Source organism: Corapipo altera, unplaced genomic scaffold (genome assembly GCF_003945725.1).
Source record: "Corapipo altera isolate COAL_440 unplaced genomic scaffold, ASM394572v1 106, whole genome shotgun sequence".
Classification (NCBI taxonomy): domain Eukaryota; kingdom Metazoa; phylum Chordata; class Aves; order Passeriformes; family Pipridae; genus Corapipo; species Corapipo altera.
The window spans coordinates 522,791-550,687 of NW_020885019.1; the positions used below are offsets into that span (position 1 = coordinate 522,791).

Genomic DNA, 27,897 nt, shown 5'->3' on the forward strand with positions numbered 1-27,897 from the left:
TTGGGGAGGCCGGGCTGTCTGTGACCATAAGCATTCGGATCTGTCAGCAGCACTGACTTTTCCACCTGTGTTTTCTTCCTGTAATGAAATCCAACCGTTTTCCTTAACGCCCGGCTCCCAGAGCGAGTAACGTGTCCCACACCGTGGTTTTGCGGCCTCTCAAAGCTGGTTACTTCAACTTCACCTCTGCCACCATCACGTACCTGGCACAGGAGGGAGGACAGGTCGTGGTAAGTGGACGATTTAGAGGAGCCCTGCAGATACCCCTGACAGTGCTCTTGCAGCTGCCTGGTCGGGGTGATGTCCCTGAGCTCTCACCCTGCCCAGCTCTGTCCCAAGAAGGAAAGTGGTAAAGCTTGTCTTTTCCCTGCCTTTTCCAGGTTGGTTTCACTAGTGCTCCCGGGCAAGGAGGAATCCTGGCTCAGCGTGACTTCGACAGGAGGTTCTCCCCTCACTTCGTAAGTACCTTTCAGCTGACAGTGGAAATTGCACTGCAGCAGCTGCAGCCCAGCGCAGTGGCTTCCTGCTGCACATGGTGTGTGTGGTTTGTCCTGCAGTCACCTGGAGAGCTCCAGTGGTATTGCAGTTAATCCCTGTGAGTTCTCCATAGGAGCATCACAGAAGCAGCCAAGAGTTTCCACCCCAGCTCCCTCTGTGGAAGAGCTGCACTGTGGGATTTGAGCCAGAAAATTGGAGAGTAGAATCTTAGAACCTCCTAGGTTGGAAGGGATCTACAAGGATCCTGGAGTCCAACTCCTGGCCCTGGACAGGACAACCCAACAATCCCACCAAGTGCCTGAGACTGTTGTCCAAACTCCTTGAGCTCTGTCAGGCTTGGTGCTGTAACCACTTCCCTGGGGAGACTATCCCAGTGCCTGATCACTCTCTGGGGAAGAACCTTTTCGTTATATCCACCTTAAAACTCCCCTGACACAGCTCCGTGCTGTTCTCTCGGGTCCTGTCTCTGGTCACATAGAGCAGAGATCAGTGCCTGCCCCTCATGAGGAAATGCTCCACACAGAACCCCCTGGGGTCACCTACCACAGCCCCTGCAAAAACCCAACCTTTGGACGTGGTCTTCAAGTTGTGGGGAGAGAGAGAAGCTGGTGGCAGTGGCTGGGGGGGGCCCACCCTCTCAGAGCCCCCAATAGTGCCCAGCCCAGGGGAGCTTTTCTACACCTCCCCCCCACCCTCCCATCACACAAACAGCCTGAAGCAACATCTTTACTTAGAGGACCAGGTGAAGTTTTGGTCCAGAGACCTTGCCCCAGCATCAGCGTCCTGTAGCACAGGGGCACCTCCGGGGTTTCTGCCATCATTCCCTGACTTTCCCCAGCTCAGCCTTGGGACCAGGTCGCTGCATCGAGCTCTTCCCCACATCGGTGCAGCGCTGGTTGCAGGGGAGGATGACTCTGCCTGCCATGCACGATTGGCTTGAGGTGATACATGGATCTAATTTGTTAAGTCTCTTCAGTCTGTGCAGTCAGTCTCAGAGGGTCTTCTTGGGGGGTCTTTAGGGACCCCTGTGGGGGTCATTGAGCCACTGAACTTCGGAGTTTTCATCCTGATATTCCATATACAGTGTTGTTTTCATCTAAGCTGCACAGTAGGTTCCTGAACAAACTGGATTGGGCTGGTTTGACTTGTTCCATAGGTGATTGCAGAGCTCTCAACATTCCACTGTTCCACTGGTCCACTGACCGTTAGGTACCATCCCATTAACCATTGTTATTTACAACATAGGCAGCCCATCAGGAAGGTTCATATCCATGGTGGCTCTGTAAACTGACAAGAGAGGAGAGCAAGGAAGAGAATCAGGGTTCAATTCCTCCAGAATCAGGTGCCAAGAGCCCCAAACACTCTCCTCACGTCACACAGCCCTGCCGCTGCTGCAGCCCGGTTTGGGGCCAGGCGGTGAACAAGGGAAAAACAGAGGTGCCTGACCTGCTGGGCTTCACTGACCGTAGAGCAGATGGAACAGCTCAAAGGCCATCAGAAGGGGTGGCTACTCCTATGTAGAACAGGGTTGCTATGAATTCCACAGTGTGCATGACCCTTGTTCATATCCAGAGGATGAGCCATGACAGTGACTCTGCAGCCTGGGGCATGTTGTGCAGGATGTTGGGGCCATGCCCAGCTCCAGCAGCAGCATCGTCCCCTCCCCTGTGGGGACAGGGCAGTCACAGGGCTCAGCTGGGAACTGGCACCCCCCCCAGCACCCTTCTGGCTCCTGGGCCCACAGCTGCTCACCTGGGCAGCACCAGCAGCATGGTCATCATGTCATGATGGAGAAGGCCATGCCCAGCCCCAGTTTCAGCTTCTGTCGGTTCCAGGGAAGCGTTCCACCATTTTTTTTTTTTGTTCTACAGTTGCCAGAGGAGCATTCCACTGCTGCTATTGTAAGTCACAGGATCTCACAATTGTATGTTCCACGGGAGAACCTGCCACCTGGCATATCCAGAGGCACACAAATCAGGGGACCGTGCTGGGATGCGGCTGCTGCTCCGGGACACTGGTGGGGCCGCAAAAAGGACCCCCCAGAGACATTTCCAGAAGGCTCAGTCAAGGAGAAATGTGCAGGGGCTGACCGGGGCTGAGACCAGCCCCTGGGGGCGGGACCCAAAGGCCTTAAGACTCGGCTCGGGGTAAAGGCGTGCACAGCACCAGAGCGTGGCAGCAGCGGGTAGGGTACGGCGCTGGAACCAGGGGTGGTGAGAGCCTGGGGATTTTTTGGTTTGTTTGGTTGGGGTTTTTTTCCTTCTCTTTTTCCCCTTGCTTGTTTTATTGCCTTTTTTTCTTTTGTTGGTTTTTTTTCTTGTTGTCTTGCTTTTTTGCTTTCTTTCTTCCTTTCTTATTTATTTTCTCTCTCTTTTTTCTTTTTCTCTTTTTTCTTTTCTCTTTTTTCTATTCTGCTTTTCTCTTTTCCTCCTTTCCTTTTTCCTTCTTTCTTTTTTTCTTTTGCTTTCTCTTTGCCTCCCTCACTCCCTCTCTCCCTCTCTCCTTGCCTCCCTTCCCTCTTCTGCTTTTTACTCTTTCTTTCTCTCAGATACACCTCGGTTTGACAGCGTTGATTGCAAGTTTCGCTCAGTCAAAAATTCAAGTCAGCTCAGTTGTTGCCAATGAATACTATTCTACTTGCAAAGACCTCTGCATGATCACAATTACTCCTCTTGCTACTGCACAGAGATTCAAAACAACCTCTGCCTTTACCCGCAGGGGGACAGGACAGGTGGCCAGTGAGGAGGGCTGTGACCTGCAGCAGCACCTGGACACTGGGCCTCCACTGGGCCCCCACTACGAGATGAAGAGCAAACACTGCTGTGCTGGTGAATGGGGTGGGCATGGACTGGCAGGTGCACAAACAGGTGAACAGCTTTGTCCACAGCCTCAGCCAGGAATTCAGCACCAGCATCATTTAGCAGGTGGCTGCCTGGGCACCCTGTGGATGCCTGTCCCCTGTGGCCGGGGTGGGGGTCAGGTCCTGCCCTGCTCCGCGGCTCCTCCTCACAGCAGGAGCACCACCACACACTGCTGGATGCCCACAAAAGGGAGCAGCTGAGCGAGGAGGTAACCTTGCATCTGCTGGAGAAAGGCACCTGCCTGGGTTTCGCCGTCTCCTTGTTCTGCCTACTGCTGTCCTTCACTTTCCTCTTTGTTGTCTTCTCATGACAGCCATGCTGTGCCTGTCAGTCCATTCTCACAACAGCAGAGATGCCCATCTCCGTCCCCCAGGGCAGCAGAGAAGTCACTTTCTATTGAAAATAGAAAGTGCTCCAGAGACCTCCCACCTTCACCGCCAAGTCCAATAGAGATACAGTGGTGACTCCTGCCTTGATCTGCCAGGACAGTGGAGATTCCCTCCTGGGTCACTTGGGACAGCCAAGATCCTCACCTTACTTGTCTTGAGACACTGGAGGCCCCCCAGCCCTGGCTCCCAGGACAGCGGAGACCTCCACCTGCATCATCCCATGCAGCCAAGAGCAACCTTCATCCTCGGTTCAGTGGAGACCCCTCATCTCCATTGTCCAGGGCAGCAGAGACCCCCTCCTCAATTCTCCAAGACTGCATAGACCCCCACCTTCACCACTCTGTAGCCTGGGGACCCTCCAAGTCCAGCAGAGCCCCCTTGCCTCCATTCCCCTGTGCAGCAGAGGCTCCTAGGAGCTTCTGTCCTACAGGGCAGTGCAGACTCCTGTCTCCATCTCCCAGGATATTAGGGCCCCATCCCCTACAACCCCCAGTGCAGCATGGACCCTTCATCTGCCAGGACAGTGGAGACCCCTGCTTGCATCCTCCAGTGCAGCTGAGACCCCCTCTTGTATCCCCCAGTGCAGCATGGACTTTTATCCAAGTGTCTGGTTTTTTGCATTTCTGAGAGCTCTTGGACTCCTCACAGCTGCAGGGACTGCAGAAGGAATTGTCTAGGGAAAACTGATGAGGAATGTGCACTGGGAGCCCAGAAAGCCAACACTGTCCCGGGCTCATCCCCACAGTGTGGGCAGCACGTGAGGGGGGATTCTGCCCCTCTGCTCTGCTGAGACCCCCCTGCAGTGGTGCCTCCATCCTTGGGGTCCCAGCACGAAGGATGTGGAGCTGCAGGAGCGAGTCCAGACAAGCCCACGGAGCTGCTCTGAGGGCTGGAGCCCCTCTGCTCTGGAGACAGGAGAGAGCTGGGGGTCTTCACCTGGAGAAGAGAAGGTCCAGAGAAACCTTGGAGCCCCTTCCAGTGCTGAAAGGGGCTCCAGGAGAAATCGAGAGGGACTTTGGACAAGGGTCTAGAGTGACAGAACTAGGGGGAATGGCTTCACACTGCCAGAGGGCAGGATTAGATGGGATATTGGGAAGGAATTCTTCCCTGTGAGGGTGGTGAGGCCCTGGCACAGGTTGCCCAGAGAAGCTGTGGCTGCTCCATCCCTGGAAGTGTCCAAGACCAGGTTGGACAGGGCTTGAAGCAATCTCTCCTAGTGGAAAGTGTCCCTGCCCATGGCAGGGGATTGGAATGGGATGATCTTTAAGGTCCCTCCCAATCCAAAGCAGTCTGTGAGTCTATGATTTGTATGAAATACGGCATAACCTCAAGCACAGGGCAGTTGCTTTCACATAGGTATGAACAAGAGTGTTGTTACATGACCTACTGGACTAGAGAAAAAAAAAATGTGAAGAAAATTACTGCCACCTTTGCCTCTTACCTGCAGAACAGAAACCAGCTGTGTTTTATTATGGTGAGTTATTCTCAGGTCCTGTGAATTGACAGAAATCAGTGAAAAGTGTGTTCCCTTCCAAGGAAAACCCAATGCACTTTCCAAAAATACTCACAGGATTTTGCATTTCTGTAGTGGTTTGTCACACAGAAGATTTTTGGGGATTATATGGGAATAGAATTGTGTGTGAAGGATAGACTGAGATAACACAACAAGGGTTAATTCCCTTCTCACTCTCATTTCCTTATTAGTGCTAAAATCTGTAGCACAATTCCCCATGGCACTCCCTTTGGCAGCTGCTCGTTGTTAAGTAAACACACATTCACATCAGATAAATACACTTTGGTGTCATAAACTTCCACAGCCATCACATACTCTTGCTCCACTTCCAGCGTCCTCCTGTCTCCTGGGCAGATGGTGAAACTTGAAATAAAACACAAGGTTGGCTCCCAAGAACCATCAACAGCAACTTGGTAACATGATTTTCATTAAGAAATGCAACTCTATTATTGGAAGTTATTAATCTGGGGATTAATAATAGGAGCACTCCTAAATTGGCTTGGTAACCTGAAGTTTGCATTAGGCTTTGTCCCAAAGCAACGGGAGTGCCAGTGATGCTGATTTCCATAACAGAAACATCTTCCCACTGCCATAAACCAGATTTTGGTGGGGAACAGAGGACAGGCACAGGGTCACTGTGAAACTCCTGGGCAGGAATCAAGGACTGGAGCAGAAGTGTTCTCATTCTTCATCCTCCCAAGTATCCAAGTACCCTGAATCCAAACACTCCATAACAAAAACAAGCAGCAGAGAAGTGGCATGAAGGCAATTCTGACACATGCCTTCCAAGCTCCAGGGCCCATTTCCTTGTTGTTAGTCTGCAGTGGAGTTAATTAGTCTGATTTAGAGAGAAGCCCATCAAGTGGAGAAACATCAACTTCAGTTTTCAAATCACTGCACTTGAAAAGATGTAGCCTTAAGATTGAGCTGCCCACTGCCAGCAGGATGGATGCAGTTACAGAGGGAAAGTATATTCCTGGAAAAAAAAGGAAACATGAAGGTTTTATAATTGAGCTTTTAATTTACTTACTACCTAAAAATCCAGCTTCTACAGTGCAATTAAGAGCAGTTGGGGCTCACACACGAAGATCCTTGTTCTTTTACGGGAATTCTCTCATGATTTTCAATTTAACAAAAGATAATATGGGCATCCTCAGAGTGCGCAAGTAACTACTCTGTGAAGTTAAAGCATTCAGAGAAACTCACGGGTAGGCTCCAAAATGTCCTGTTTGCCTTCACGGTCTCTTTTACTACAAATCAGGTTGGTGAAGGAAGACACAGCAGATCAGGTCCAACTGGTCCTCACTGCTGAGCTGGTGGAGGAAGGTGATATCCACAAAGATGACATAACGTTCAAGGGCAAGTTCTAATTCTGCAAAAAGCTCATTTGACAAATTAAAGGAATCTGATAATCACCTACAGGAAGGAGAACTCACACAGAGACTAAATGTCATGGACTCTTGGTTGCTGACATAAGTAAACTCAAGCCTCCTTTTCCATTAAAGATGAAGACAACAAGAAGCATTTCTTTCTCAGCAGGAAGAGTTAAAATTGTGGAATTAACAATGGGAGAGCTTACCTCACAGGTACATCTTTTGATGTCCAGAGCTCTCACGGCAAACTCCGGGGGAGAATTGTCCAGAATGTTCTCAAATTTGGAAGATAATTTCAATGCTATCATATCAACAAGGACATCACAATGGAGTAAACAGCCTGTCAACAGGAGAATAAATAATCCTTAATTCAGCATCTACAGGCTCAGACTGGCTTCAAAACTGGTGAAAAATTAGCACTAGTGAAAATAACAAAGAACAAATCAGCGACTTCTTACCCTACAGAGCCTGGGTACAGGCACCATCATGACCTGTAGGTTCTCACAGAGTCTTTCTATTCTTTCTGAAAGTTTTTGTTTCTGCATACAATTCCCTGCTCAATGAATTTGCACTTTACTGCCTTCCATGTTCTTCAGCCATCGCAGCAGAGCAGCCACCAGAGGGTTTGGGGAACAAACAGCACCCTTCTCAACAGCTACAAGGAAGGGAGGGAGGGCTAGTTTTTCCCCCTCCACTCAGACCTGTATCTTTAAATGACCTTAAGAGGTGGCAGAGCACATAAATAAAAGTGGGTTTATATTGTCACTAAAACAATCCCCTTTCTAGTGTTTATTCCTGCAGTGATCTGCTTCAGAGCATCCTCCTAGTGCTGGGGAGAGCTTGCTTCCAGCAGCTCACCCATCAGGTCCTGGAGTGCACAGGCTCCAGCTGACAGTCCCTCTTCTCCAGGTGTTGGTGTGGACACCAGCCAACAATAAGAGTTCAGAAAACAACCCCCCTGATCCTGCACAAGCCTGCATCCCCCCACCCAGCACAGGCAGGACAGCAGCCCCTCGGCCCCTGCTCCCTGTCAGGTTGCAGCAGCCCCTGGGACTGCTGGGCTGCTAAACCAGGCAAGAGCCTCCTGCTTCACAGGCACAGCTACACCCCTTCCCCCAGGGGAAGATCCTGAGCTCAGGGTTTGGGTTTTTTCAGGATGGTTCCTTGTGCTCTCCAAACCTTCTCTAGCTCAGGAAAATGCAGCCTTCCAGTGCCTAAAGGGGCTCCAAGAGAGCTGGGTGGGGGACTTTGGACAAGGGCTTGGAGTGACAGGACAAGAGGAAATGGCTTCCCACTGCCAGAGGGCAGGGTTAGATGGGATATTGGGAAGGAATTCTTCCCTGTGAGGGTGGGGAGGCCTGGCACAGATTAACCAGAGCAGCTGTGGCTGCTCCAACCCTGGAAGTGTTCAAGGCCAGGTTGGATGGAGCAGCCTGTGCCATGGCTGGACAACCCTTTCTGTGAAGAAATTTTCCCTAATATCCAATCTAAACCTCTGACGTAACTTGAGAACATTTCTTCTCATCCTGTTACTTATTACCTGGGAGCAGACCCTGACCCCTCCCAGCTCCACCCTCCTGTCAGGAAGTTGCAGAGAGCACGAAGGTCCCCCTGAGGCTCCTTTTCTCCAGGCTGAGTCCCCCCAGCTCCCTCAGCTGCTCCTGGTGTTCCAGATCCCTCTCCACCCCCATTCCCTTCCCTGGAATCGCTCCAGCCCATCAATGTCTTGTCATGAGGAGCCCAAAACTGCCCCCAGGACTGGAGATGCCTCAGCAGTGCCCAGTACAGGGGATGGTCACTGCCCTGGGCCTGTGGCCACACACCAGCTTGTGTTCACCTGTTGTCACCCGCACCCTTGGATCTTTTTCCAACTTTCCAGCCACTTTTCCCCAAGCCTTGGAGCCCTGCAGGGGGTTGTGGTGACCCAAGGACAGCACCTGGCCCTTGGCCTTGTTGAACCTCACACCACTGGCCTTGGCTCATTGATCCAGCCTGTACACATCCCTCTGCAGAACCTTCTTGCCCTCCAGCAGATCAACACTCCCATGCAACTCACTGTCATCTCCAAACTGACTGAGGGACTCAACCCCACAGTCCCACGTTTGTGCTCCAGCCCTAGGAAGACACTGGCAAGTCCATCTTTACCCTCTGCCTGGTCTCATCCCCAGGAGATGGGCACACACCCTGGCCTTCATCCCCACCCTCATCCCCCACAAGCCCAGATGGAGTGGATCACACACAGTAAAGCTCTGCAGCCAGCAGTGGTGTGGAGGGATCAGTTTTTATTTCAAAAGACAGTAACACAATTTTTCAATTTAGTATCAAAACACTGGATAGGGTTTTTGTCTCCAGATTGGCCCCTAAAACTGCTACAACCAAGCAGCATGCTCAAACCACAAGCTACACGCTGCGAGCGTGGCAATACCGCGCTCATGCCTCACAACCACGAAACACCAGCAATGCACAGCGAGATGGCTTGTACTCAATTAAGACAGTAAGAGCAGTCCTGGCCAGGAGGGAAGGCTCAGCTCCCTCCCTCCAGGTAGGCAAAAACACTTCTCCAAGAATACAGGGCTGTTGTACTTAAGCTGTTTAGTGTAACACAGCAATGAGCGGTGAAGCTTGGTGCACCAGCACTTAGTGAAGGCAAAGTCAGCCCCAGGGTAGCAACGGGTTAGAGGGGCCATGGCTGCTCTAAGCCCACCAGGAAAGGAAGTGGCCAACGGTGGGGGGGCAGGGACACAATCCTTGTGAAGGTTCAATTGTTCAGATGACTGGCTTGGCTTAAAAAAAAAAGAAAAAAAAAAGTACCTTTCACACAAGTTGCTCCTCCCCAACACAGTTACCTTAAAGCTGAGAAACTGAACTGCACTTTTGGCCAACAGCTCTTGGAAAGGAAGTTTTCCCAACAGGCTTCCATCCCTAGCCTGGCTACTCTGACTCACAGCAAGCACCATCACACCCTTTTCCTGCCCTGCCAAAGCAGGGTGGCCTAGAGCCAATTAACAGAAGGTTAATACCAAATTTTAAAGCCAAGAGCTTTGAAGTGTAGCTCACCAGCCTCACACGATATTTGGAATGTTTACAATGGTTGCTACAAAAAAAGGTAGTTACAAAATGTGTACATCTCAAACATGCTCCCCAAACATTATTGCATTGTTTATTTCCCTTAATGATGCTGTTTGAAGCTCTGCCCAACCTGGTGGCCTTTAACCCTGGGGCAAAGGAGATTTGGGTTTGGTCAAGTTGGCAACAGAACGTAAACTCTGGTCCCCAGGGTTAGAGGGCAGCAGCAGCTGGGCCTGGCATCGCGTGGTGGAGGCGGTGGCAGGGATCTATTACATCTCGTTCAGGTCTAGCAGGGTCTGGTCCAGCATTCTTTGTGTGCAGAGATGCTCCTCTTTGGTGGATTTCAGTTTATCTGGCAGAAAGCAAGAGTTGAGAGTTACAAAGCAGTGTCAAGACAACCAAAACTCCTTTGCCACAGAAAGCTTGTGCCAGCCCCTTCCCTGCACGCTGCCGCAGCGATCCTCGGGCCAGGGTGACTGGCTGGGTGCAGTTGGAAGCTCTGAGGTTACCTGGCTTGTGTGCAGCCCTTGCCTCTCACACTGCTTGTGCTCCCAGTCAGCACAGTCATGGTGTGCCTTCAGCCAGAGCCCTAGGCAGTGTCTCACATGCAGGTGCCTCCGACTGCAGCCAGCTCTCCCCAGGGCTTCCACACCTCCACAGCTGATCCACGTGGCCCAGCAAGGCATCCGGAGAGCAACACACACTTGGAAATCACCCCTAGAAGGTGGCTATGATCCCCTTCCCTCAGCACAGGGCAGGGATGCCAAGCCCAGCAGCAGGGAGCAGACCACCAGCCTGGAGGGCAGCGGGGCAGGGGCTGGGGCAGTGACAGGCAGAGAGCAAGGAGCAAGGGAGCTGCACCCTGCCCAAGACTACAGGCAGCTGTGCAGTCGATTCTCACATGTTCCTTAAGCCAGGAGGAGAGCAGATCAGCAGCTAGTGCTCTAGGTAGGCTTTACTCCAAAGGTGAGCCCACCCATATCACTGGAGACATCCACACGCTGGGACACTGGATAGACAGGCTGTTGAAAAATGTCCTTTAGGTACAGGCAGACTCCCAAAGCCACTCCCAACCTCCCCAGAGTCAGAAATTGTGCACAGAGAGAGAACAGTCTTCCTCGAGCATGAGCAATGGCAGCGTTTAAACACACTCTGCAGGCACCCAGGACACAGCTTTGGGCTGTGCATTTTGGGACTTGCTGCCAAGATATCCATGAGCCTTCCCAACCCTTCCAGGGCTCTGCAGCTGCACTGGGGTCAGGCCCAGGAAATGACTGCTACCCCACACCTTCTCGGTTAGGACTCCCCTAGATAGGAACACACTACAGGTGTGCAGTGTCTCACAGACTACAAGGTCGGTCATTCATTGGCAGAAGCCATCATTCCATGCATCAGGAAATCCTACAGTCATTTACCTAATCACAAATTCAGTTGTAGCAGCTTCAAGCAGACATAAGCCTAACTTCACCCCACCCCTCATTTCAGGGGTGCAGCCATTCTGGTTCCATGGAGGAGCCAGGCAGGACCCCCTGGACAAGCAAACAAGACCGCTCAAAAACCAGCCAAGTCTGGGTGTTACTTCACCAAGAATAGAGTTTACCTTTATATGTTAAAAAAATGCTTAAATAAATTATAGGATGAATTCAAGTGCCTCATTAAAAAGCGGCAATTGCATAAAATTCACAAGTCTGCCAGTCTTAATGATCAGATTTCACTGTGGTCCACAGCACTGGTGGTCGCAATAAGCTCATTTATGGGATTAGTGAGCCCCTTCTCAGTCACACAGATCATGCAGCGTTAACTTCAGCTCATTAGAGAGCAGGCGGTTTTTCTCAAGCTGGCTGTACAGGCGCTCTGCAGCAGTGACAGGATGAGGGAAACAAGAAGAAGAGAGAAAAAGAGAGAAAGGGAAGGTTAGTAGAGCACCAGGATGAACACATCAAACAAGCTTGTCTCCATCCAAGGATGGCCTGGGCTATTCTCAGGTGAAGCTGGAAAGAACAAAGGTTTGTCTTTCTCTAATTTGTGCTTCAGCTCAGGAAGATCACAGAGGAAACCAAATGTGGACAGAAGTGGAAGTGCTGCCAAGGATGTGCAAAGGCAAAGAAAGGAAAAGGAGACACCAGAAGACGAGCCAGCAGGCTGGGTTGGACCCCAGTAAGGACAGAGACCTGGGATGTGCTTTAAGCCTGTGGAGCACATTGCAGAAACAAGTCCTACCACAGCCGAACCAGGAGTAGCTTCCAGAGGGAGCCACACCACACTGCAGTAGGATTGACAGGATCTGCACAGTGGGACAAGGACACCAGGAGAACCAAGGATGACAGCACCTCATCCCTGGAGGACCATCCTCTGAGAACACACCTGGTACCACACCAACCACTCAGACCAGACAGGACTGAAGGCAGCAACTGCTTCTAGTACAGGACAGAGAAAGTTCTGGAGTGCAGGCTCCTCTTTTAGATCTGCCCTAGAAGAACTACACGAGCAGGACACAAGCTGTCGCTGTCTCTGCAGCCATGGCTCTCCAGTCCCTTACAGCCCCACAGGGGTCTAGCAGCCACACGTGTCCTCAAGGCTCATGCCCAGCACACGTGTTCATGAGCAGTTCCAGGAAAGGGAGAACCAGTTTGGTCCCCTCCCAGGACCTATCATCTCTCAGAGCTGGATGGCCAATGTCCTGACACAACTGGCCACCACAGAGAGCCCATTCAGCATCTCTCTCTGCCCATCTGCACAGGCAGGGTCCTCCCAGCCCGACAGCTCCAATTCCTGCACTTAGGGGAATTCCAGGCAGTGAAAAATGCTTACACAACAGCTTCCAGCCTGGCAGAACTGACCAGCACCAACTGCAGTGACACACACAGTGTGCTGCCTGTGCCCAAGCAGCAAGCCTAGAGCACAGCCTTGGCCTTGGGCTTCTCCTCAAATCTTTGTACTAGGAGGTCCTGGGCACCCTCTGAAGGGGAGCTACACCATTCCTCATTGCTTTCAACCAAGGAATATTTTGCTCTTGAACAAGATCTAGCTGGGTAAGATTCCAGACAGTCAACTGATTTGCATGGAACAGTCAAAGCACATTGCCTTCCCCAGGGTTTCAGCCCAGTCTCTCCAGAGTGACACCCACACACAGAGGGGGAAGTTCACCTTCAGCCTCACCCTCAGCTTCTCTCAGCCCTCAGGACCTGCTCCAGCTGCAACTCACTCTGTAGGAGAGGGCAGTAATGCTGATTGATTGTCCCTTCTTTAAAGACACCAAGGGACCAAGGCAGAGCCAGAGAAGCCAGTGATTCCTGTGCCACCACAATCTGGAAGTTGAGGGTAGTTGTGGGTACACCCATCCCATCCTGGCCCACACCTTGCACAACAGCTACTACTGCTGCTAAGGACTCTGGCTCCACGCTGGCTCTGAGCAGGTCAGCTGGGCACCCGGATGCCAGCCTCCAGCCCCAGGTGATCTGGGTTGGTGCTGGGTCCCCAGAGCAGCAGAGGATGGGAGTGAACTGTGCTCAGAAGGACCAGTGGCTGTCAGTTGGTGTAACAGCTCACAGCTTTAAAGCAAGCATTGTTGCCTGTGGACAGGGACCTGATGATCCACCCGCAAAAGGGGGAAAACTGGAGTGTTTGGCATGCAAACCTTTCCCAGACCTCAGGGACAGCTCCCCCACATGAAATGTTTGCCTAGGCTGCTACCCCCAGTGTTAGGCCTGCTCTCCTCTCTGCCCAGCCCCAGGGCAGCCTCACCAGCCATCACTGCCACTGAGGGAGCCCCAGGACCTGGCCCTGCTGGTCAGCTAATCTGCATTTGCAGTACTCCCAAGTCACAGCCCAGCTCACAGCAACCAGCCCATACAAGCCCAGCAATCCAGTCAGACCAGATGCCTCCAAAACCTCCCAGGGCAGATGACACATCACCCGCCACCCAGCATGGATTCTATCCAGACGAGCAGGGAAAGGCCCTGTCACAGCCCAGCCTCAGATAACATCACTTGGAACACCACTGTGCAGAGCAAAGCCACCAGCTCCCCACAGCATGAGTCAAACACAACAGGACCTCCTCATGAGGAGAGAGGCACTTCTCAAGGGCAGGCTGCCATCTTCCACCCAGTAAGAATCACAGAATGGGTGAGACTGGAAGGGACCATAGGGGGTCATCTGGTCCAACCTCCCTACTCCAGCAGGGCCATCCACAGCACAGGATTGCATCCAGACGGTTCTGGACTATCTCCAGTGAGGGAGACTCCACACCTTCTCTGCACAGCCCATGCCAGTGCTTGGCCACCCAAACAAGAAAGGAGCTTTTCCTCACGTCCAGGTGGAACTTCCTGGGCATCAGTTCCTGCCCATTGCCTCTTGTCCTATTGCTGGGCACCACTGAGCAGAACCTGGTCCATCATATGACACCCTCCCTGCAGAGACTGACCAACACAGATAAGGCCCCGTTGTCCCAACAGTTGACAATGGAACACCAGGCTGGAAGCCTCTACACTGACAGAAGCCCTGCCCCTCCCACAGGACCCAGACCCCCAACTCCAGCTGCAGATGGGTTACTGAGGAGTTCTGGGTTCTTGCTTTGTGCTTACAGGGCACAGTTACTGCCCCACATCCCAGGAGAGTCAGACCGTACTTTGGAATTCCTTACAGGAATGCTCCCTCCTTCCCCACCCAGACCTGGCACCAAAGACAGAGTGAGAACAGGTTGGGGCATGCCTGGACTATCCTGACTGCCAGTGCTGTTGTGTGGAGAACAGAGGGGCACAAACCTGAGGAAACCACGGCAGGTGTCCTATGTCACCAGAACTCTGCTCACGAAGGGCTCTTCGGGCACTGTGGCAGATGAATCAATCCAAAAAGGAAAAAGTATTTGAGCAGCCCCCACAAGGCAGCACATACCGTTACCACAGGCTGACCAGTGTTTATCATACCACACAACGAGCAACAGCGCAGCAGTGACGCGTGCCAGGTGCTCATAGCCCAGTGGCAGTGCCCAGTGGAGAGCTCCATGCCACGCTCCCAGAAAGATCCTGCTGCCCTCATCCCCTGGACAGCAAGGGGAGGGTTCTACAAAACATGGGTTCCCTGGCTCGGGTGCTCACAGCCCTGCTGCAGTGCCTCCTCATTCCTGAAGCAAGGGGCCTCATATCCCTCTCTGGGCACAGGCAGAGCCTCACACCCAAACCAGTCCTGCCCCACGGGAGACCAGCCAGAGCTCATGCAATATTTATTGGCTTCCACGTCTTGGCCTAGTGAGTACCAGGTGTGTGACCTCCCACTGCAAGCCAGTGCTTGGCAACTGGTGCTGGTGAACACTCCAGAGCAGGCACGAATGAGGAGCGTCTTCAGTCAGGCACAGCTCCAGGGTCTCCTGCTGCAACCCCCAGCCTCCCGTTTGACCCCACAGGCCCCGTTTGCAGTGCTGCCATTGCATCTGGGAGCCAGCAACACAACTCAAGGGAAAATCCAGCATGCTAGTGAGGTCTGTGTTCCACTGAAGGTGACACTAGTTTGAAAGCAATGCTGAAACATTGCTGCTAAAGCAGCAAGTGGTCACTAGAATCCCACTTCTCAAAAGCACCAGCCATTCTGTTCCATTTATACAAGAACTGTTTTCCTTAAAAAAGGTGACATCATGCTCGAGTAAGAGGCAAGAGAAATACAAAAGGAGCTTTATGGCTCCACACAAGATATGCAGATGAGAACAACATCCTCCCAGCTCCCCCAACACAGAAAGGGCAGCCCCTCAGAGCAGGCTGTGTCTGGCACATCAGGTCACACAGAGGGAGCTTTGTTTGGGAGCAAGAGCAGCAGAACTGGGGGGCTGCTGCTGCTGTCAAGCTTCAGTGTCTTTACAGCACCCTTTCCCAGGGATGCCCTGCGTATAGTAACTGGAAAAAGGTACTGGAATTCAAAGTGAGATGAAGAGAGCGTGAATGCAGAGTGCAGATGTAGATCAAGCCACCAAGCAGAGAGACAAATCCAAAGTGGAGTTTGGAATCGCAAGACTTATCTGTGTGAGACAGAAGGAGACACTAATTTTAAGAGAAGCTTCGGTGTTTGTGCACAGCAAACTCTGCTGAGGCAGCTTTGGGACACTCATGTTAAGGCTCTTCTCTGAGGGGTGAGGACCCGTCCTCTCCTGGGTTAGTGCAAGGACCACGCAGAGCAGCTGTTAGAGCAGCACCCACTGCAGATCTGAACATAAAGCTGAGGAGCAAAGTTGCAGAAACACACGAGTTCAGCTACTTCCACAGATCAGTTCATGATCCAGCCCATCTCAAGCCTGTTGTGGCAACTCCTAAGGAATCCACTTGAGCGTTATCCACAGCCTCTTCCTGAAGGAATCCCGAGATCATGGCCTAGTGGCTCCAGCAGATAACAAAGCTGCTTTACCTCAGGAAGCTTTTCCCAGCAGGACTGGGAATTGCGCTCCAGGAGTTCAAGTCAGAACCCTTTCAGGCCAGCACAGCACTTGGTTACACATGCAGATCACGAGGACCTAGAGTTAGAGGACAGCATGCTGGGGCGCCTTGGGCAGATCTGTAGAAGTAACCTGGGACGGCACAAGCGCCACTGACTCTCCAACTACAGAAACCACAGCAAACCAAGCAAGCGCTGGCGGCCCAGGCTGCTGAAGCGAGAGGCAAACGCCAGCCAGCTCATATTTACATGGAAGTCATGTCATTCAGGGCGTGGTCCAGTTCCTCACTAATTGCTTTGTACTTCAGTTTCTGTGCATAGAGCTCATCTAGAAGAGGTTTAGGAGGAGAACAAAAGGGAAACAATGAGGGAAGGCAGAGGAGTTCTTCCAACACTCTGGGGCAGGAAAAGCAGGTGGGACTCAAGAACAGAAGAAAATTAAGTCAAATGTGGAGCTCTCAGGCCTCTGTGCTCATCCCCAACAATAAACAGGAGGGTTCCAGCAGCCTGAGGACAATCTGACCAGCAAGTGCCTTCCAGGATTACAATCCAGCTCCAAAGGGAGCTGAGCCAAGCACTCAAACCACATTAGCTTGTAAAAACAAGCTGCCCAGCTAGGTCAGCAGGAACCAGTGACAGGAGGAGCAGCAGGGAAGGGCAACTTCATCCACTTAGGGAGAAGCCTGCTACACCTAGGGAGGGCACTGATCAATCGAGGTGCTTTCTTCTCACCTTGTGTCTCAATGCAAAGACTGGCTTGGGAGAAGTCAGTCATGTAATAGAGCTGGGCATCAGAAGGAATTCCCATCCTGCAGGAGGCAGTGAGGCAGGGCAAGTGGAACAGACCAGCCACATCGGTGTTCTCCATCAGATAATGGAGCAGCCAGGCAGCTCATGGCCTCTGGGGAGGGGCAGGCCTGGAGCTGTGCTGATGCACTCCTGAGCCCTGCAGAGCCGGCACAGGCTGCTGCAGCTCGGGCTGCCTGGGCTACAGTACAGCTGGTCATGCTGTTAACAGCCTCACAGAGCCTGGGGAGCTCTGTCAGTTGTCACAAACTAGGTCACTTCAGCAGCAAGGCTGGAGACCAGAGCCAACTCTCAATTAACTTCAAGGGGAGTATGCAGGGATGTGGTGGAGTTTTTGCAGTTCCCCATAGAAGTTTGCCCTGGATCATGAGGTAGCTCAGATTGCTCTTAGCTGTGGTTCTGGAACAGCTCAGCTGACACCACTGCTATTTCTAGATAATAAAGCTCCAGACAGTAGGATGGGGATTTGTATCTCCAAGACCTGGCACTATAAGACCACAAAGGCACACCTGCGGTCAAGGCAGAAGGCCTGTAAGGGATTTGGTTTACCAGCACCACCACTCCAGACACAGTAATCCACAGGAAAATCTGGCCACAGCCCCAGATTTCAGGGAGGTAGTTGGAACCTTCTTCTTTCGTGGCCTGAGGCAAGGTTCTGCAATGGCTGGCCCCAGGAGTGCTCCTGAAGGATTGTGTGAAGGAATGGCAGGAGGAAAGGAACCCATCCTCGGCACTGGCTGACCACCACACTTCGTGGATGGGGCTGCTGGTGATTTGACCAGGATCCAGGATCAACACTGGGGAGTCTGAGTCTTCACAGGGGCTGTTTCAAGACTCACTGACTCCTGTGGTTGACTGGCAGGACATTGTCTGCAGCAGCCAGCATGTGCATGACCTTCTGCATGCAGGGATGTTATTGTGACTAATTCCTGCAAGTTTAGGTGTTTCTTTCCTATGCCACTCTTTAAATTGGATTAAGCTGGAGCATAGGGATCTAGTTACATTCCTGAGGACATCACCACCAAAACACACCAGCTGCCAGTTAGATAAGGCAGGTGTCTGGAAAAGGAGCTTGAGATCTGCTGCAGTATAGCTGGGGAGCTATTTTCAGAGCACATACACAGGGCATGACTCTTGCAAGCCTCACCTTGGAGGCTAAGTCAGGTCATAATCCAAGTACTGAGGAGTACAGCAGCCTCTGCACTCTCCAGCTACCTGGGAGACAGCCTTCCTTAGCTCCTCACTCCTCACCACATATTCCTTCGTTTCCTATCACCAAAATGTACCTTCCAAATCATCAATGGTCTTCTCCAGCTTGGCTACAGAGCGTTCAGCAAATTCAGCACGGGTCTCCGCCTGCCAGATGGAAACACGCCACTTAGTGCAACAGCTCTACAGCAAAGGGCATCAGCTTGAGGACATGGAGTCTCCCATCCTCCACGCCTCTCCCCCATCAAGCTGAGGCCAGATTACCCAGCTGGGCCATCCTGACATGGTCACTCACCTCTTTGAGTTTATCAGTCAGGATCTTTATCTCTTCTTCATATTTATCCTCTTTTTGAGAGTACTGTGGAAAAGAAGTTAGCAATCAGCAGCCCCAGGTACCTCCCACTCCAGAAAGCCCACAGCTACAGAGGGAGACAAACTCCTCGCTGCAGCACACATGCCCACAGAAACTTCCAACTGGGAATTGTTCACATCCCTGCCTGTGTCCAACAGGACTGGGTCAGGTAGCAAGTCCCACATCATGCACAGAACACAAACCTGGGCACAGAAAAATTCTCATCTTAACATCTTAGCACCTTAAACATCTTGGCTGATAGTCTGTCCCAAGGCAGGGAAGGGCAGCCAAGCTTCCTGCACCCCAGCTTCCACAGCCCTCCGCTGAAATCCATTAGCCCTCCCAGGAGAGCAAGCACAGCTCTCCTGGCTTGCTTAGGATTGCAGTTGCATCATTTCCATCCCAGTGGGTGCTCTGCTGTTCACACACCCTCCTAGCACTACAGCAATATTTCTGGCCCTGGGACAGGCAGCCCTACCTTCTCAGCCTGAGCCTCAAGAGACTTGAGATTGTTGGTGACATTCTTCAGCTCCTCCTCCAGCTCGGAACATTTACTGTGGGGTTTTGTAAAGAAAGGGGGGGGGGAAAGGAAAAGAAGAAGTGGGAGGGAAAGACAGGAGACAAGAAATGAATCCACATGCAGGGAAGACCAGGAAGTTCTTTAGGAGACTGTCTGAGATCAGACTGGATGGAACCCTGCTTTGAGGCACTTGTGCAGAAAGCAAGTTCCCTTTTTGCCTCCGAGCTCATGTTTTAAGTATTCTGCCAGCACATGTACAGGGCACGAAGCTGAGCAGCGAGATGTGGACACAGGTTTCTGCCAGACCTGGAGTCTCCAAGGAGAAGCTGCATGTCCAGTGTGCTGTACAGTAGGAAGCTGTTCCAACGGACAGCCACCACCACTCAGACAGCGATATTCATGGGCGGAGAGGACAGAACGTTCCAGGAGAGAGAAAGGCGCAGTTAAGCTGACGGGAGGAGCGTAGTGAGGAGACCACAAGAGTTCTGGTTTAATGGTTCAAAAAGGGAAAGGTTAGTACCTTTTCTTCGGCAACAGACAGACACTTCAAGTTCTGATCCATCACTCTGATCTGCTCCTGCAGCTCCCGGCAATGACTGTTAGTGACGGTCACACAATGGCACAAGCCAGATGGGGGCAAGGTCAAAAGGAGCACCAAAACCACAACACCATAGAGCAAAAAAGGGGGTGGGGGGAAACACAAAAAAGTCATGGTCACAACATGCACATCTGGGCAGGAAGCACAGTGCTGCTGCTGCTGCGTACACACCAACTGCGTTAGACAAGGCCCAGAGCACGGAAAGGTCCTGACCAGCTCCTCAAGGATCAGCTAAAGCATCCGGACACGTGAAAGAAGACCAAGGGGATCTGTGCCTCTGCTCTGAGCAGAGGAAGTCCAGCTTGCTGCTCAGCAGTGCAGGAGCCTGGAGTGCTTACTGCAAATACCTGCAGAAGCCAGAGACCAGCCTCAGCCACAGCTCTGCCCTCAGCCATCCCATGTGCTGCTTCAGTCCCCAGCCCAGGAGGCCTCTGCTGCTTTAGGGCAAGCACTGTGCCCTGTGGCTACGTGAAGGATCTCGTGACTGCACGCACAAAGCAGTGCTGGTGAATGCTGTGGGGAGAAGGGTTCTCTGGCCTCTGTGACTGGGGAGTGTCTCCACGCGAAGGGGCAGAGTGACTATGCTCAAGGCAAATCACATCACAAACTCCTTGTCCTGAGTGGAGCCAATCCTCTTTCAAGGAGAAGAGTGCTTCCAGCCCTTTCCTCTGAGGACCTAAACCCACCCAGTGCTTCAGGCCTTGTGTAACAAGGTTAGCAATGCAGTGTTAGTTCCCATGCAGAGGCAGATGTGCCAGTTACATGCCAGTGGACTACTCACGACTCTGCGAGCTCAGCTCTCTCTTCAGTACGCTCCAGATCTCCCTCTATGATCACCAGTTTCCGAGCAACCTGGAAGGGAGAATCAGAATCAAGAGGAAGGAGGATGATTTTGCACTTGTAGGCTGTGCACAGCAGTGAAGGGAATGAATGCCTGCAAGAGCTGCTGGAGCTGCCAGAGGTTTTTGGCCAAGCAGAGCACTGATGTAGCTCTGCTGAGAGCCAGGCTCTGCACCAAGCTTTGCTGACGAAAGCCCTGTCAGCAGGAAGAGGAGTTGCCTCTCCTAGCCCAGGTCAGTTGTACTAAAGCATCCAAGAGTCTCACCTCCTCATACTTCCTGTCCGCCTCCTCTGCGATGTGCTTGGCTTCCTTGAGCTGGATCTCCTGCAGTTCCATCTTCTCCTCATCTTTAAGAGCTCTGTTTTCAATGACTTTCATACCTCTGTCCAGAAGTAAGCACAGGGAGGGGAGGTGTGTAAAACAACCCTCGACAAGCCAGCGCTGAGATGAGTTTCAGAGCATTAACAGCACTATCCTGGAACCACAGTGCTTCCTGACAAGCCATGACTCCTCTGAGTGCAGAGGGTGGCACAGGAAGGCAGATACCGCTGGGCTGACGTGAAACTCAATTGCTCAGAAATAACTGTTCCTTGGAACATTCCTTCAGCAGCTCACTGGGCTCCTGGGTCAAGGGAAGTGCAGTGCTGCTGAGAAGAACAAGCCTGGCTGTCTTAGGAACTCAGCAAAGCCAAGTCAAGCACTTCCCCATCTGGAATGCAGGAAGAGCCAAGTCCATCTCCACGGCAGGCCACCAGCCGGGTCGGGCTGCTCACCATGGTGTGTGCAACTAAGGAAGCACATCAGCCAGCTGCAAGGGGACCACTACCTGCTGAATCAGAGGCCAGGTCAGGGGACATCTGCCAGTCGGGAGGATGCTGGCAGAGGCGGCAGGAAGAGAGGTTGCCCCACCTTCACAAGGTCTCCAAACCCACTCATTTCTCCTTTCTTGGAGGCAGGAATGCGTGGTAGCACACAGCACTTCCTTGCTCCTTAGCTTCAGGTTCCAAGACATTCAAGGCCATCAGCAGCCTCAGGTTCCAAGACACTCAAGGTCATCAGCATTGTTTTAGCTGCTCTGCGTAAGCAGGCACCGACTCCCACATCCAGCCTTGATGTGGGATCTCCTTACCCCACTCTGGGAAGCCTGAAAGGTTGGATGGCACTGGGCCCTCAGTCAGAAACATATCCAAGATGTTTGACAGAGCGTGAGCAGGAGCCCTTGCTCACCTTTCGCTCTCATCTGCTGCCTTCTCTGCCTCTTCCAGCTTCTGCAGAGCCGTGGCAAGGCGCTCCTGAGCTCGGTCCAACTCCTCCTCTACCAGCTGGATACGGCGATTCAGAGATGCCACTTCTGCCTCAGCCTGGAGGGAGCAGAGGAGGGGATTCAGCCTGTGCAGGTTGAGCAGCTCAGGCAGGGCAACTGAGCTCTGCCATCGGGTCAACATGGGAGCCCTAAGCAAACCTTCAGCCCCTCTCCCAGATGCCTGCAGCACGTTTAGCTTAACAACACTTCCTGCATGCTTTGTCCATGCTGCAGCCCTCCTGCAGCCTTCTCCCTGCCAGTCTGAGCTGTCCTGACAGTTTAAGCCATAAACACTAAGGAGATGACTTGTGCCAAGGGGTGCCTCTGCAGCTGCTGGGATTCTGCCAGGCCATCCATCACAGCTGTTTATCCGCCATGCCAGAGCGTGGTGACAGCTGCCACTTAGCACAGAGTCAGTTTACTCACACATCTGGACACCAGTGAGCATTGCTTGAGGCAAACCCTCTCACCAGCAAGGCGAGAAGGATTAACAGGTTCAGGGACATGCCAAGCTATGTCAGGTGCTGGCAGGCTAGGTGGGCCACCAGTGCTGCCCAACCCAGGGGCTCATCACTGCAGTGCCCACAGCCCCAGAAGAGAGCCTGCCCTGCTCGAGGCCTCCTTCCTCCGAGTGAGTCACTAACAATCCAGAAAAGGAGCAAAAGCCTCCTCCAGTCCTGAGACAGGTTGAGGAAGCTGTTCCCCAGCAACAGCCACCTCGGTACAGCCATAGGCACCAGGAGCTGGTGAAACTGCTGACAGCCCTCAGGCATTTGCCAGAAATGTGACCACAGAAACACCATCAGAGATCAGGGGCTGTCCCATCTTCCAGCCACTGTGATCAGCCACAAGGCCCCTTCTCACAGCCCCGTCCATGCTAACCCCAGACAGAGACCAGAGGAGCCCAGATGTTTTGGGGACACTGACACCCCACCAGAGCCCCCTGGGGAGTTCAGAATGCTGCTCCCCAACAGGATGACAAAGGCAGACAGGGCTGTGGTCATTCCAGAGCAGTGCTGTGATCTTCTACAGAGACCTGGGCACAGGCACATGCCAGACAGACATGAAATACCCTAGCTGAATGTTAATAAAGCAGCCTATGCAGACACACTGCTCCTCACCATGCTGAGGAGGGAGGAGCAGAGCAATGAAAGGCACCAGTGTTACAGTGGAGCCCAACACCAGTTGCATCCAGTTCCCGGAGGGGCTGTCCGAGCCCTCCCCCTCCTTCTGCCACTGAGGCACCCCCTACCACATTTCCAGATCGGGCTGGGAGAGCACAAGCAGCAGAGGAGCTCCCATGCAGGCACATCTCACTCCTCACCCAAGAAGCCCACACCCCTGTGGGTGCCCAGAGCCAGAACCTGCCCCGCCTGAGGGGGAAGTGGTCTGCCCGAAGAGGAACACAACAATACCTTAAACAGAACTGGGAAGGAGACTGCCTGACATATCTTTCGCCTATTAAAGGGGACACGAGCTGTTGAGGTGGATAACTTTCACCTTCCCTCTCCCAAGGGGTGGGGACTCGCCAGCACAGCAGGCCTCTGCTTCTTCACCCTCTGAACTGCATCACTTAGCCCTGACTTCCTGCAGGCAGTGCTTAACCCACCCAAAAACCACCGCTGCTTTTGAGGAAGTGCCTCTTCCCCACTGCAGAAGGGCCCTTACACCTCCCCTTCTGCTGCTCCTCCCTGGACGCAGCCAAAACTGTCAGGCTTCCCCGGACCACGAGGTGAACTTCCAGGTGACTTCCAGGCAGCCCTGCTGCAAGTGGCACATTCCTGTTACTCTGTGCTTCCTTCAGGAAGGTAGCCTTGAACCAGGGAGCACCTGGAGCCCTGAAAGCCAAGGGAGGAGCTCGCCCTGGCTTTTGGGACTCACCATCGCTTCCCCAGCCCACAGAGATCCAAGAGGGCTCCCCAGGACCCGGGATCAGTGCCAAACTGGGAGCACTGGTTGGCTCCCCTGAAGGAGGCTCAGGGAGCTGGGAGAAGCACGCGTGTTCCCATGACAACGCTGCTATTACAAGGAGAATTCCTTATGTGGCTGCGAAAAAAGAGGCCCAAGAGCTTCTGCCACGGGCCTGGGCAACAGAGCCCAATCACACAGTGCTGTCACAGACACGCAGCTCGGGCACCGAGGGGAGAGGGCTCAACTTCAGCGAAGTCACTGCAAATTCACTGAGAACCACATTCGGATTCGAGCCGGGACTGGCCCCGTGTCACCCCATCCCTGTGCCCACAACACACCGGCCTTGCCTGTGCCCCCGGCCCAAGGGAGCCGGGCACATTGAGGTGCTGCCCGTGTCACCTCATCCCCGTCCCCGGCCGTGCCGACGTCCCCCGGATCTGCCAGCTCAGATCCTGCCGTGGTTGCTCCGTCCGTCCTTCCTTCCTTCCTTCCAGGCCATCCCAGCCAAGCCCCTGCGCCTCCCCCCGCGGCTGCCGGTCCCGGGGGCAGGATGCGGGGCTCGGGAGATGCTCCAGGGGCTTCTGCCCGGCCGCAGCCGAGGGACCCCGCTCCCTCCTCCCTTCCATCTTACCCGCGCAGCTCCGGGCTCGGGGCCGCACAAGATGGCCGGGGCCTCCCCCTCCCCCCGGCCGCGGTCAGCCCCGGGACACGGGGAACGGCGAAACGAAGCCCTGCCGGCCCCCCCCCGCTCCGGTCCCCGCTCAGCAACACGGGCGGGTCCCAGGGACCCAGAGAGACCCCCGGCCACGGGGCGGGACCCCCGGGGCGCAGCGGACCCCGCGGGACCCCGCGGGCGCTCCCCGTGGCTCGGAGCGGGACCCCCTGGCCCCGGGCGCGCCGCCACTCCGGCCGTGCCCCAGCGGGGCGGCCCCGGCGGTACCTGCTCGCGGTTGCGGCGCTCGGCCTCCACCTCCCGCTGCAGGCGCTCCGCCCGCTCCTCCGCATCGTCCGCCTGCTGCTGCAGCACCTGGATCTTGCGCTTGACCGCCTCGATCGTGGTGGCCCCGGCCATGCTCGGTCCGTCAGCTCCGGCCCCGCCGCCGCCGCCCCCGCACCCCCCGGGACCGCGCCCGGTCCCGCCGCCCGGAACTGACGGCACTTCCGCCCCGCCCCGCGCGAGCGTTACCGGGGAGACGGGGGGCCGCACCGGGATACACCGGGACACACCGGGGCCTGGGCCACCGAGACCGAGACACACCGGGGCCTGTGGCACCGGGACCGGGCGGGGACACCGAGACCGAGACACACCGGGACCGGGACACACCGGGACCAGGACACACCGGGACCGAGTGGAGACACCGGGATCGGGACACACCGCGGCCGGGGACACTCTGGGATCGGGACACACCGGGGCCTGGGGCACCGGGACTCATCGGGATCGGGACACACCGGGGCCTAGGGCATTGGGACCTGGATCTGGGACACTGGGACTGGGACCAGGTGGAGAAGGGACACCGGGACCAAGACCAGGCGGCAGTAAGGACACTGGGACCCGGACCTGGTGGGAAAAGGGCACTGGGACTGGGCCGGGGGGGACACCGGGATCTGCACCGCAGGCACCTGGGTCCACAGGAACCTGCGCCATATGGGCGTGGGGGCACTGGGACCGGCCCCATATGCTGGGGAGCACAGGGCCTGGAGGAGCCAGGCCTGACTCCACACGGGCTCCCCCTCCATGGGGCCGGACTCCTCGGTGCCACCCGTCCCTCAGCCCCACGGGCCACATTTGGGGACTGCTGGGCCACAGGGGCTGAACTCGGACACTGCAACCCCCAGGACCCCACAGCCCTGCGGCAGATCCTGGTCCCTCCTCCCGCCCAGGACTGGGGCTGTGACTACCGGGCTCCTGCTCTACTCTCGTGTGCCAAACCCCAACATCTCGACGGCCTGAGCCCCTGTGAGAACCCTCCAGTCTGAGGGCAGACGATGGTGCAGCCAACACTGCCAAGATCAGTGTTCCTTGGAGCCAGGAGCCGTGTCTCTTAGTGCCGTGAGGGTTCTTGGAGCCCCCCAAAAGCTCAGTAAATACACCACCGAGCCCCGTTGCTGCCCTCACTCCCCACAAAGCCCATTTGGCAGGGCTTCGGGCACATGGATAGAAGGGAAGGGTTTCAGGCTGCTGCCTTCCGACGTCCTCAGCAGCTGGGCAGGTGGATGCTGCAGGGCCACATTTGCCTGGGCTGGCATGTGTGGCATGTGCAGCACGGCACGTTTCCGGGGATGAGGTGGGAACTGGAGGCACCTGGGAGGCAGCTCTGCCCATCCAGTCCCTCCACTGCCTGGAACCAGGGGGAAACTGGGGCAGCCCCGAGGGTCATCCTGAGGTGGCAGCAGCCAGGAAAAGGGGCTCCAGATACACAGAGAGGGATCCACAAAGAAGCAAGTGGGGATGTGGTGACAGCAGGAAAATGCCAACAGGGAGCAGAGGGAAGCAGGAAGGGTGTGAGGGAGGGAAAGGGATCTCAGAGCTCTGCGATGCCTCACTGAACATGTGCCGACTCCAGTGCAGGGATGGCACTGCCACCGTGCTGGGACAGGGAGCCGCAAGCAAAGCTGCAGGGTGACAAATGTCCCAGAGTTCCAGAAGGACTCCAGAGCTCCCAATAACACCCTGACCCCCAGCACGGAGCCAGAATGTGCCAATGAGAGCAGCCCAGGTGCTGTGCCGGGGCTCAGGCACTTCCCTATGGGCACAGTAGCAGAGGACAGTTCCTGCCTCCTCTGCCCATCGAGGGAGAGGAGCTGCAGGATTTCTCCTGGCTCCCACAGGAGGGAAAAGCTGCATTGCCCCAACACTGGACCCTGAGACATCCCAGCCCCATGGGGAAGTGGCCCCTGGCTGCCAGGTCCTGGCAAGTGATGAGCAGGGCCAGACGCCTCGTGATGGCTGCAGAGCGGCCAGTGGGTGAAACCCTGAACGGCTGGTGCCGTTGTTTTCCTGTAAACAGTGGTGGACAATAGCTGGGCTCTGCAATCCTCACACTGCCTATGCGCTTCCACCTGTCTTCCTCCTCCTTCTCCTCCTCCTTCTCCTCCTCCTCCTCCTCCTGCTCAGGAGCTCGACTCCTCTGCCCACAATTGTGATTCAGAGTTTCCCGGGGATATGTGTCTCACTCTTGAGGGGCTGCTCACTGCCTGGCTCTGTCCTCAGGACATGTCCTTCACAGGGTCATTCTCTGCTCCCAGACACCCACAGAGCTTTGCTGGGAATGCACTGAGCCAGACAGGGACCTTCCGTGTCCCCAAGGCATAGGGAAGGGCTGCAGTCCCATCAGGAAGGCAACGAGGGGAGGGCAGCCCTCAGCTTCCACCTTGCACCCCATACGTACGTCCGCTGCCTTCTTCTCTGCCAGCTCCAGCTTCTCCTGGGCATCTTTCAGGGCCTCAGAGTATTTGTCCAGTTCATCCTCTGTCCCCTTTAGCTTCTTCTGCATGGCAGCAAGCTCGTCCTCCAGCTGGAAGGGCAGTGATGTTACCACAGGTGGACACCACTTTGGACCCCTGCACTGTGAGAGAGCCCTGCCTGCCCCATCCCAGGCTCAGCTCTGGCCCACAGCATCCCTCCTGCCCCATCCTTGGGACCAGCACTGCCCCACAGTGTCTGTCCTTTTCCCACACCCCACCAACTGGCAGGGGCTGAGCCCTAGGCAGCCCTCGGGGTGCCCTTGAACTGCAGGACAGTGTCAGCTGTGGCACCCTCATACCCCAGCCAGAGTCTGTGTTGGGTGTTGGGTTTGGGCTCACGGTGAGCTGACACAAACAGAAGCCGCCTCCCAACACCCATGGGCTGGGGGCTGCTGCTGCCTGCCCTACCTGCTTGCTCCGCTCCTCTGCCTGCTTTTGCTCAGCCTCCGCCTGCTCCGCCCGGTCCAGGGCATTTTCCTTGTCCAGCTTCAGCATCTGCATCTTCTTCTTGATGGCCTCCATCCTCACTGGGACACGGGCAGCAGCGGGTAGCTGAATGCGGGACTGGCAAGGGGTGGACAGGGCAGTTGTGCTGCCTGTGCCCCACTGCCTGTTTATCAGCTCTGCCCAGCCCGAGGGCTTTGCCTTTCTTGGGCTGAGCCGCCTCCCCACCTTCCCAAAAAGTCTGTGCTCGGGACCCATTGTCCGCCCCAGGGGGTCCGGGTGGCCACGGCCTTATTTGGGCTGCTGAGGACAGCTGGAGTGTTATAA

General features: G+C 54.6%; 1 protein-coding gene and 1 long non-coding RNA gene across 20 annotated transcripts; both read right to left on the reverse strand.

Annotated features, from left to right (window-relative positions):
* Window positions 1-6,038: 6,038 nt before the first annotated feature.
* Window positions 6,039-7,158, reverse strand: LOC113959018. The gene is made up of 4 exons (XR_003531682.1): window positions 7,093-7,158; window positions 6,841-6,974; window positions 6,468-6,574; window positions 6,039-6,237 (listed from the first exon to the last, which is right to left on the reverse strand). It is a non-coding gene; the product is annotated as an uncharacterized LOC113959018 (long non-coding RNA).
* A 1,738-nt stretch (window positions 7,159-8,896) lies between these two features.
* On the reverse strand, window positions 8,897-27,664 carry TPM3 (tropomyosin 3). 19 transcript variants are annotated; one of them, XM_027667722.1, is made up of 12 exons: window positions 27,535-27,663; window positions 27,051-27,176; window positions 21,675-21,808; window positions 20,712-20,829; window positions 20,388-20,458; window positions 18,967-19,042; window positions 18,432-18,494; window positions 18,214-18,283; window positions 16,370-16,448; window positions 14,467-14,530; window positions 10,605-10,725; window positions 8,897-10,055 (listed from the first exon to the last, which is right to left on the reverse strand). In XM_027667722.1, the coding sequence occupies exons 1-11, from the start codon at window positions 27,646-27,648 to the stop codon at window positions 10,648-10,650; spliced, it is 993 nt and encodes a 330-aa protein (XP_027523523.1). In that variant the 5' UTR covers window positions 27,649-27,663; the 3' UTR covers window positions 8,897-10,055; window positions 10,605-10,647. The 19 variants fall into 19 exon arrangements, 15 of the variants coding, with proteins under 15 accessions (XP_027523523.1, XP_027523508.1, XP_027523509.1 ...); XR_003531684.1 differs by lacking the exons at window positions 14,467-14,530; window positions 18,967-19,042 and adding an exon at window positions 19,529-19,604 and having other exon boundaries at window positions 27,535-27,664; XR_003531683.1 differs by lacking the exon at window positions 14,467-14,530.
* Window positions 27,665-27,897: the final 233 nt, after the last annotated feature.

Excerpts from the sequence above, each read along its gene's own strand:
- TPM3 (XM_027667722.1), bottom strand. The coding sequence starts at position 27,648 with ATGGAGGCCATCAAGAAGAAGATGCAGATGCTGAAGCTGGACAAGGAA. Across the intron at positions 21,809-27,050 it reads CAGAGAAGAAGGCAGCGGAC|GCTGAGGCAGAAGTGGCATC; the intron begins GTACGTATGGGG and ends TGCTCCCTCCAG. Across the intron at positions 19,043-20,387 it reads AGAGCTGAGCTCGCAGAGTC|TAAATGTTCCGAGCTGGAGG; the intron begins GTGAGTAGTCCA and ends AAAACCCCACAG.